The 11194-nt window shown below is 31.7% G+C and overlaps 1 protein-coding gene across 1 annotated transcript in view; it reads right to left on the bottom strand.

The window, feature by feature from the left end:
* Window positions 1–8027, bottom strand: part of LOC111715547 (neuronal growth regulator 1) — a 25675-nt gene extending 17648 nt beyond the window's left edge. The window contains exons 1-2 of the mRNA XM_023490901.1: window positions 7928–8027; window positions 7176–7343 (exon numbers count right to left, since the gene is read on the bottom strand). Of these exons, the coding sequence (XP_023346669.1) occupies window positions 7176–7343; window positions 7928–7964 (205 nt within the window). The 5' untranslated portion in view covers window positions 7965–8027. The remainder of the gene's footprint in view (window positions 1–7175; window positions 7344–7927) is intronic.
* Between the last annotated feature and the right edge of the window lie 3167 nt (window positions 8028–11194).

Here is an 11194-nt window from a genome sequence, read left to right as displayed (position 1 = left end):
TGGAGGGGGGAGGGATTATCAAATCCACAAAAGAAAGATGTTTTTTTTCTACAAAAAAAAACCCAAAAAATGTTGAGGATTTCTTTCACTTCTACTCTCAGTATGAAATCTTTAAAAAATCAAAATATCCAAATCAAAAATTAAACTTTAAAAAAAAGAAATATCATGGATTTACTTTTTAAAGTTTTTTCTTTTTCAGAAAAGTTGTCTGTTAATATATGAACAAAGATGTTTTAATATATGAACAAAGATGTTTTAATGTATGAACAAAGATGACAGAATTTGTTGTATTTCTTTTGATAAAACAGTGTTAGGACAAAAATATTTAATTTAAAGTAAGCCTAAAACTTAAAATGAAAATGTTTTCAAACTCCTCCCCTCCTTTCAAAGTTATGACTTGAAGTGTGTATAAAAGAACGAAGCGAAATCAAAAAAGAATGACACATGGCATACTTGGACTGATGTCCAATTATAGGAAGAATCATAAAGAATAACAGTGTGTTATTATTTCTACTATTTTTTCATTATTTATAATTATTTTTATTCTTTATCAATTTACAATAAAAATATTATATCGGTTGTGGAAGTACATTAATCTACTCATTTTATGTGAAACCAAAGTTACATGCTTATACAGGCACATTTTAAACTTTTTTAGCTTTAACTTTTTGCAGTAATGGGTAAAACTTTTATCAATTTAAACGTGATAGCTTGCCCCATAGATCTCACCAGAAGGCACTGCAAACCAAGATTTAAGCTAGAAACAAGCAAGTTGCAATTATAAATTGTAAATGCCTAGGGCTACAAAATAGTATGAGTAAGTTTATAATGTAAAACCAAAGGCCAGGGCGTTGCGACACTTTAAAGTCAGGACTGTCTCTAAAATTTGATGACTATATTTCAGAGGTGTCAATATCTCAGTAAAGGGTATCAGTCCTTTGACTGTCCAGGTTTGCCTCGAATTTAACCCCCCTCTGTAGTTTTTTTTTACATAACTCGAAAAGTATTGGTACCTCTGAGGATGTTGAAATCGACTTTTCCCAAATACCCATATCCCTCCCTTTAGGTCTAAAACCGGGCTTTTATCCTAACTGCCTAAATCCTCAGGCACAGTGCCCGAATGACTACTGTACCAAACTAAGTCATTGTTTTGACATAAGTTTTGCAAAGAAATGTTTGCAAATTTTTTGCATACAATCCGTCGAAAAGGGATTTTAAAAATGTATATTTTATCATTTTTTTGACATTTTTTGCAAACATTTTTACTATTTAATTGGAATTGGCAAAAAAATCTTTTTTTTTAAGATTCTAAAAGTAGCGTATCAGAGCTTTTCAATGATGTATCATTTGTCACAATTGGACATCAAACATGGGTTTTAGAGGGGGGGGGGGAGTCAAATTGACCACCCTTTTTGGATATCCTGGTCAAGCTTCCTTTTTGGGATTTATACATTTTCGAAGGTTTTTAGTTCAAGAAATCAAAAAAAATATAGTCTGTAAAGAAACCACATGGAATAATATTTCTTAGAATAATAATAATAATATTCACAAAACTGCCTGACACCATATTTGAAACCGGGATTCGGATACTCCGCAGTCTTTTGTTTCGAGCTCTGGGAAGTACTTAATGTGATTGTATCCATGATTGTAGTACATTTCTTCCTGGTTCATTTTTCTTGGTTGGTTTGGGGGGGACTGATGTTTATTATATTTATAAACGCTACATGGCATTTAATATAAATTATGGAGTTATTAACAAGTTTAATATTTTCCAAAGAAATCAAATCCAAATTAATTTGTTATCCTGCCGCATAATTTAAACATAATGAACCTTAGTTCAGGACACAATTATAATTATTTTCAGTTTATTAGTTCTACAAAATTAAAGATTAGCTAGGACTTCTGATTGTGTAAACCTCTCATAATTCAAACTTTAAAATTAGATCTATCTCATTTATAGTAATAGAAGATGTCAAGGATATTGCAGGTCACGAATATCAGAGGCCGAATTTAAAGAATTTGAGCTGAGGCTTAAATATGGTTGGTTCCACTCAATTTTGTATTAAATTTTTCAAGGCTTTAAGCTGGCGCTCAATTGAAACCGGTTTTTTTATGGATTTGAGACGCGGCTTAAATTCATTAAATTCGGACACAGGTCGATCAAGAAAATTAAATGATTGTACAAAAGTTACCAGTTCATCTGGCGATTTTATGTGTTTTTACGAAAATACAAATTTAAATATATGCACATCTACATAAGATAAAAGTCAATAACTAAAAGAATATGGTTAAAAATATCTAACAATATTTTTAAAAAGAATAGAGGATCAATACAGATACAAATCATTATATCGGTTTATCGGAGTATTGAGAATCCACAAAGCTGGTGAATTACTCAAACACATAAAGGACAAAGCCAAATGTCTTTTAATGATGTTGGGTATTTTACCAGTACGTGACATTTTTCCAAAGGCATTTTTCCTAATGGCATTTTCAAAAAAACATTTTCCCTACGTCGACTTCCCAAGTGACAATTTCCCAAGTGGCAACTTCGCAAATTTGAAATTTCCCGAACGGCAACTTCCCAAAGGTTTGGTCATGCCTTCTAAGACTAGGGGGCCGAGCGCTGCAGCAAGGACAAACTTGGGAAGTTGCCACTTGGGAAAATGATTTTGGGAAAGTCCCATAAAGACTTTTTAACAGGGTTGGGGGAAATTTTAAAATGGGTTTAAAGGAATTTAGTCTTGGGAAGAATCTCTGATTTTCTAATCTGTATATCTTAGCAATCAAATGTCGTAGACCTTAGATATTTCACAATATGAATTCTGCTATGAACAAATAATCTATTTTTAAAAATCAAAGGATAACACCATCAGGTTGCATAGATACAGGGATTACAAATCTGACTCAATTTCTGTAATACTAGCAGAAAAGGCAGACTTAGTTTCAAGGATTTTAAGTATATATTTAAGGGATTGGGATTTTCTTGCATTTATTGTCGAAATTTACCCTTTCTAGATGAGCTACCTGACTTAAGGCCATATTTACTGTTTATCCTGAAATCGTGAAAGAACAATCACGTGGCAATAACTTTCCAACCTCACGTTTTTATAATAACCTGAATTTTTTAAACTGATTTTTCTGTAAAATGTATTTTTCTTCAATAATTGGAGTCTTATAAAATTTCAACTACAATTGTTCAAACCGGATAAAATTCAAAAAAAGATTAAATTGTAAATTGCGCTTAATTATGCTCTAAGAAGTTCTAGACTTTACTATAACAAGTCTAAAAGTCTATAATTATCTACACTTCTTATCGTTCTTTTTTTTTAATAATTTTAAACTTCTTGAGTGTTAAACACATGTTTGTGCTCAAGTTTCAATTTACAATCTATATGCCAATATTATGTCATAGATTTAAAATTCAAAATTTAAAAAAAGTTTCACAGAACATTGTCCATGAATAGACTAGCACTTGCATGGAATGGTTTACATGAGAAACTGAAGGATTCCACGAGGATGGACCTGAGAGCGGAGACCGAACCTCCGAAACTCTGAAGAAACCTCGCCTCGGACCTCTCTCCTTAGCTCAGGTTGGAATTGCGGGAAAATCAGGTTTTTTTGCGGATTTTCTTCCTGGGTAATGTTGCACATTAATGCCAATACAATACCTTAATGATAGGGAAGGGGGAGGTATTTCTATTGAATTATTTACTATCCTTCTTGTCTTGTGAGAGAACATTACAGAAAAAAAGAATAGAATGTTGCATAGAGCATTCTTCCGTACAAAATCCTAACTAAAAACTGATACAATATCAAAATTCAAAAATCAAAACAATCAAACAATAAATAAAAATACTTGTTTGGAAAAATATGCCAACCTATTCATTTGTTTCTAGAACAAGATTAAATCCAAGTATAATATCTCTTTTGATACAAATACAAAAAAAACTAGTTCTTAGAAATGTAGCTCTAAGCAAGGATTAAACTATTTCATCAAAAATGTCAAATCCTGTTTGCACCTGCAAAATATAACACAGTAGTAAATTAGAAGCAACTTTTGTAAGATATAAAAAATAAAAAGATACTTATTCAGTAATTAACGATTTAAAAAAACTGGGATCAAAAAGGAAGGTCAATTTTTTTATTTTTTTCAAAATATTTTTTAAGGGTATCAAAAGATGCACCGGCCCTTTGAACCGCTGAATACTGCCCATTTGTCTGTTTTTGATGTTTCAAAAATTGTGTCATTTAGGGCTAAAAAACTATTTTTTTATACTCTGGTAAATATCTTGCCAGTTTGTAATTTGCCCAATTTTCAAAGGAATTTTACGAATTGAACGTTTCTGTACTCAGTGTTTCAAGACTAAAATAATTTTTTCGGCTGACATTTGTGAATTGATTTACACAGAAAAGTTGAAATCTCAATAAATCTTGAAATGAAAAAAAAATTTCGCGAATATTTTTCAAAATGTATCGAAAAAACGTTAGAACTTGCACAAGGTGGATTTTAAACATTTTTATCAAAATAGTGCCATATAGTTTCACCCTTACTCTAGATCTATTAAAGATATTCCCCGGTGCAGCAGCAGAAAACATTTCAATGGGAACAAAGGATTAGATTGAGTAGGAAAATTAATCTTTGATATCTTGACTTTAACAGTTAGTAAGGGTCAAGGAGTAATAAATCTTTGATATCTCAGTTGCTTACTTCCTGCGCCAGGAAGAGGATCTCTCATGGCGGCTCCGGGCTTTACAGTTCGGAAAAGCTCTTTGAAAAGTTGCTCATGATGTATCCTACAGGGGAGTAGCCAGTAAACCATAGGAGATAAATAAACTAAGAACTGTGGCTTAGCTGAAAGAAGGATTATAACCAATGATGGGTATACAAGCCAAGCACAGCGATACTGGTTTTTTACTCGGCCAGCTGTGTTGACTGGTCGATTGTGAAAGATTCCACCTAATTGGGCTTTAACCCTATAAAGACTGGGGGGGCCTGAATCTATGTATAGCCGGGGGGGGGGGCATTTGGCGCACCACTTAGAAAAAGGCCTTAGAGAATAGGTATAGGGTTGAAATGCATGTTCATAGCCAAGTTTGTATGGCCAGCTAAAAGAAAAAAAATATAGACCAATAACTTTAATAGGTTAGGTGCTACATGCATTTTTTAAGGGCTTTTCAAAAACATAGTTCTTAGATCTGTAGCTTTAGCCATCAAAAAGTTATGGGCTATTTTAGATTTTTTTTCATAAACAGGAATTTTTTTCCGCCCTGTAGCCTACCCTATGAATTAAGAAAAAAAAATGTTACAAAAAATTACTTTTCATTAAAAGTCACAAAATTTCACGGTGTCAAAAATGAGAGTGTTAGGACAAAAAAACTACAGGGTGGGGGGGGCGCCAAATTCACCCCCCCCCCAGCTTGTTTCTATTTGGAGAGGCCTCAAAGCATAGAAACAAGAAACAAGAAGCAAGAAGAAAAAAGAAAATTAAACAAGCAAAATTGTAAAGGAAATCTCTTGATATTAGAGACGGGAGCTTGGANTTCGTTTCTCCCTCTGAAAGTTTCAGGAATTGTGTGTTTTGATTAGTCAGATGTAACTGAAGAGTAATCAATTCAATACAGAGTTCAGAAAAAAGAAATCCTCTCAGCTAGTTCTAACTTGTAGTGTGGTATACTGCAAGGATAAACCAAAAACAATTTTTCTTAGAATTAGCCGAAATAGATAAGATAAGAGGTACAAACAAGAAGAAACATGAAGAACCAGAAATATAGAAATGTTACAATATTTTCATGTGATATCATATAAATATTTAAAGAATATTGTAAATAATTTTAAATTTTGAAAACAAAAATGTAAAAAAAATCTTTGATATCTTGACTTTAACAGTTAGTAAAGGTCAAGTAGAATTAACCCCTTATATCTTGACTTTAATAAGGGTTGAGGAGAATTAATCTTTGATATCTTGACAATAACAGTTAGTAAGGGTCAAGGAGAATTAATCTTTGATATCTTGACAATAACAGTTAGTAAAGGTCAAGTAGAATTAACCCCTTATATCTTGACTTTAATAGTTAGTAAGGGTTGAGGATTTTGTTTGATACATGTCCAATGCAATGAGCAAGTTTATTTGATTTAAAATGAGTCTCTTAAAACGTATTTCCCGTATTTTTAGAGAAACCTTACATATTTCTCCTGCACCAAAGTAATTAGGATTTTTTTTTGAAGAATAAGATATAAAGAAGTAAATGAGATTATTCAGCAGTCTGTAACAATTGTTAATTGAATATAAATAACTATTTAAGAATTATTTCGAAATTAGGCAATTAAATAATAATTAAATAATACATTAAAACAGTATTTAACCGATAAACCTGGAACAAAAAGCTGTGTAAATTCATAATTAGAGTAATTTTATTAATCTTTAAAAGTAAATCAAATCCGAATCAAACCGGCCACGTTTAGAGATTCAGAAAAGGAATCCTTAAGACTTAAACTAAAACTAAAAACCATAACAGTAGCTTTTTATTAAGCATAATTGATTTTCAACAGCACAAGTAACTTAATTGTATCCGGAAGTTTACATAATTAAATTAATTAAGTTTGTACACAAAAGTCTGTAGCTGATTCTCATGCATAATGAAACATTTTTAATTTTCTGAATGCAATTGTATGTATCGAGTGTAACTCCTTTAATCATCAAAAACGAGTGCAAAGAAAAATGATCAATAATTAGTAATTTGTTAATATAGATTAGTAACAGTCTCTGTAGTAAAATATAAATCCGTTAAGTCAGAATTTCAAAAATAGATTATTTTTATTTAAATACTAAATATCAAACATTTTCAAGTGAATCTATATATTCGTAATTTAAAAGAAAATACACTTTAAAAAAAGATGGGGAAACAACAAATGTGCTATTAAAGAAAAACTTTTTTATTTTCATTTGATAAAAGTTACTGTTACGCAAAGAAACCCCATAGGGCTAAATCTAAAGTGGAAAGTAGTTGAACTTTGAAGATCAACTTTAACCAAAAAGGGGTTCAACTAGTTTTCTAAACGCTTAGCTCAACTACAGTCGTTATAAATATCAAAAAAATCAAATAATTCTCTCCCCCCTGCTTTAGATTACTACAAAGCACTGTACTATTCTATCTATTGAATCTAGATATACCTGATATAATTCTCTCCCCCCTGCTCCAGACTACTACAAAGTCTTGAAGGTTTTTTATCCTGCAGTCTAGTACAGCATTTCCTCCCTTCACGATACTGAAGGTTCGGCTCCGGGATTCAAAGCTCGGAACATTCCCCGGGATTGCGCGTTTAACACGTGGCGAGCACACTATGAAAGTAGATCAAGTTAGTTAGTTCTAAGGTCGATTTAATGAAGGGAGTATAGAAAATAAATTGAAGTATATTGATAACCAGAAAACTCTGGAATATAGGAAGTCAACATGTGGACTAAAGTCATGGCTTTTAATATTAGTCCGATGAACATGAGACACAGTAATTTTGAAAAGTAAACAGACCCATTTTTATAAATAATTGACTTTTTAACTTCCTAGAAATAATAGCTATTTACACATGAAATGCACTTCCGTATTGCTTTAATGTCGTCTTCCTATTCTACTTTGTTCTAATTATCACTATAGGTACGAAAAGTTTAACTATTGACCATGACTAGAATGAACAATTCGAAAAAAATATTAATTTTGTTTTATCAATCCGTTTTTCGATAAAAAAATAATGATATCAAAAGTTTTAACAACAATCTGTTTTAATCAAAGAATTTAATTTATTCCTCTTAGATATCCCGTGGTGCTAACGTAACTTAGCCCTCAAATTTTAAGGTTATCAATGTGAATATCGAGATAAAAGCTATTTCAAACAAAAGTTATGACTTTAGTTTGAAGAACACACACCAACCTGATAGAAGTGAAGAAAAGAACAAAATCACCAACATGACTTTATTCTGTCCTTTAGTACTCTACTGAATTAGGCTCTAACATCATTTTTTTACTGAGTAACCTCTGAAATAAAAAATAAAAAATAATTAATTCTTTTTAAAAAAATAGAATATTTACAAAGATGTGTTTTGAAAAGTGTGTCATTGAAGAAACTAGTGCAAATTCAAGAATAAAAAATATTAATTTAAGAAATGTAGAAATACAAGATAACACAGGTATTGTTAAATATTTATCCGAAAAAAAAATTATGATCAAACTGAAATATTCAGGAATTGATTTGAAACAAAAAATTTTAATTGAAAACTGTATGAGAACTTGAAGGACTTGAAGTAATTAGGGAGAATTTGTCTATTTTAAATATTCAATGTCTCCACCATGTTTTTAGTTCGTATCAAAAATATTTTCTATATTACTATTTAGTCACTAATTATACTGATTCGAAGAAATTGTAATGATTAGGTGTGAGTAGTAATTACAGTATAATTAGTCACCTAATTATAAGGAATGGACACTGCTCGGTTTCTTGCCCCCCGTACAACATGGGGTTGCAAAGATATAGGGATTAGAAAATCAGAGTTTGTGATAGAAAACCAATTCCTTTGTCAAATAAACAAAAAGATTTAAAACTTTACCTCTAAAACTTCAAGACCATAATCTGCAGTTAGTCTCACTTGTCCATCCTTTCTCACCAGCATACGGTTAGCTAAAAGCAAAAATGCTTTTTAAACATCGCAATTGTCATATTAAACACATAAATATANGTTTGCTACAGGCAAAAGCAGTCATTCAGGCAGTGTGCCTGAGGACTCAGGCAGTTAGTATTAAAGCCCGGTTTTAGGCCTAAAAGGAGGGCTTTGGGTATGTAAGAAAAGTCAGAAAATTTCAACAGCCTCAGACCAATACTTTTTGAGTTATGTAAAAAAAACTACAGGGGGGGGTCAAATTAACCCCCCCCCCCAGCAGGAATAGGGTTAAAGCCAAGGGAAAGGCAACCTTCGCCCCACCTCCAAGAAAAGGGAAATTTATGAAGGTAAGAAACATACTCATAGCCTAATTTTTATACGTCTATCCTGGTTTCTAAGCTTCTATAAAACAAAGTCATATGACAATATCTTATTACGGCAGACCTGTTGGCAGATCATAGATAAAAAAATGATAATCTTTTTGTTTGAAAAAGTCATGATGTTTGAATTATAAAAATAGTATGAAATGCATAGATATATATGATTTACATAGATGCGTAACTAATATCAACTATGAGTTTAAAAATAATTAATAAGTAAAATTGGCATTTGTCCTAAAAAATCATAAAACATAACTATTCTAACAGTTGTCGTCTTCTTATTCCACATTTTATGAGTCCTCATATATATATTACATCATCTATGTAAACTACTTCCCAAACTTTTAGTCATGCTAAATGATTTTTTTTTGCATGCGTTCTCTATATACAGATTGCATGCCTGCCCAGTAAATCTGGAACAGTATAATAATCCTACTGTTTTGAAACAAAACATATCAACTTTACAAACAATTAAATTTCAGTGGAAAAGGTACAATTTTCGTTCGTCATGTTGTAGATCACTATGTTTAAACTAAAAATGCGTGTAGACTTTTGCTTATAGCAGAGAACGATAACAACAGATACTAGAAAAGTTGCGCGAAGCGTCCTTTACGTGTCCTTTACTTTGCTTGTCTTCTGTTTGTTTGTACCAAAAACGTCAAAACGGCTAAACCGATCGGTCCCACATTTTTTGTGGGACCTCACGTGACCCCAGTAAAGGTTTTCAAAACTTTGCTTCTAACAAAATTCGATTTTTTGAAAGTTTTGAAAATCATCAATTTTTTTGTTATAAAATCCGCAAAAGTTTCGTTTGTTTTTGTTTTACAATGTACACAAAGAGAGCATGTTCACAATTGAAATAGAAGTTGGACGCGAAGCGCCGTTAAAATCTAGTATATATATACTTTGCTTGTCTGGTTGTTTGTCTGTTTGTGTCCAATAAATGTCACAACGGATGAACCAATCGGGCCCAAATTTTATGTGGGATCTCACATGACCCCGGGGAAGGTTTATAAATGATCAAATTTTCAAAAATTAGCCTCAAACAAAATTTGATTTTCATTAAATTTGAAGTTTGAAAATCCGCGAAATTGTTTATATAAAATTCGGTTGCTTTTTATATCATCACTAGAAATTCAAGGCGCTTCGCGCCCTTCTTTCTAGCCTTAGAGGGCGCTTCGCGCCCATCTTCTAAATTAGTTGTGAACATGTTCTCTTTGTGTACATCGTAAAACAAAACAAAAATAATTCGCGGATTTTCACAAAAAATTTCGCGGATTTTCAAAATTTTTAAAAATTTAATGACGATCGAATTTTAATGGAGACAAATATTTGAAATTTTGATTTTTCATAAACCTTCCCTGGGGTCCCTAGATGTCCCACAAAAAATTTGGGCCCGATCGGTTCAGCCGTTTTGACGTTTATTGGATACAAACAAACAGACAGACAGACAGACAGACAGACAGACAAGCCAAATTTATATATAGATATTAAAATAAAGTTTCATAGTTTTCCCTCGGCAGGTACAATTATGGCAAGTAGAATCCCTTTTTACCAGATTTGTTTTTTTATGGTGGATTGACAATGAATTCTTTGTTTAATTAGAAGTAAGTTGAGGTGATTTGAATCCGATTTTAATGATCAACGAGCATTCTCTTTTTAAACACTTTTCACTAACTTTGTATCTTCTATTAGTTTAAGGTTAGCACTAAAGGCAAATATATTTGTTCTTTGACAGGTTCACGCTGAATTCAAAATATTTAATCTACTGTGGGTCAAACAAAAAAATTAATAAACAACGTAAGAAATTTTCTTTACACACAACAAAATTTTATAATTACAAGTATTTCATATCAATTAAAGAACTATAATTATCTGTTTCCTTTATCAAAACTGAAAAACAGAAAACTGTTGCATGTCGATCTTATATTTGAGATACATCATATTTTTGAAGTTTAATTCAATATTTCGTTTTGCAGAAATACACAAGATAAATTGAATCTAAGTTAGATTTTATTTCGTAATCTGTAGTAAAATGCCCTACTCCATTAGGGGATCTCAAATCTGTATCTATCCAGGTACAGTTCAGTTTCACTTAGCTTATCAATGTTTAAACCCGGATACAATCTCGTCTGCTATCAATGTCAACAGGGACACAAGCTC

The sequence above is a fragment of the Eurytemora carolleeae genome, unplaced genomic scaffold (genome assembly GCF_000591075.1).
Source record: "Eurytemora carolleeae unplaced genomic scaffold, Eaff_2.0 scaffold1785, whole genome shotgun sequence".
Taxonomy (NCBI): Eukaryota; Metazoa; Arthropoda; class Copepoda; order Calanoida; family Temoridae; genus Eurytemora; species Eurytemora carolleeae.
The sequence above is the reverse complement of the archived record's forward strand: the minus strand, read 5'-3'. Positions and strand labels throughout refer to the sequence as shown.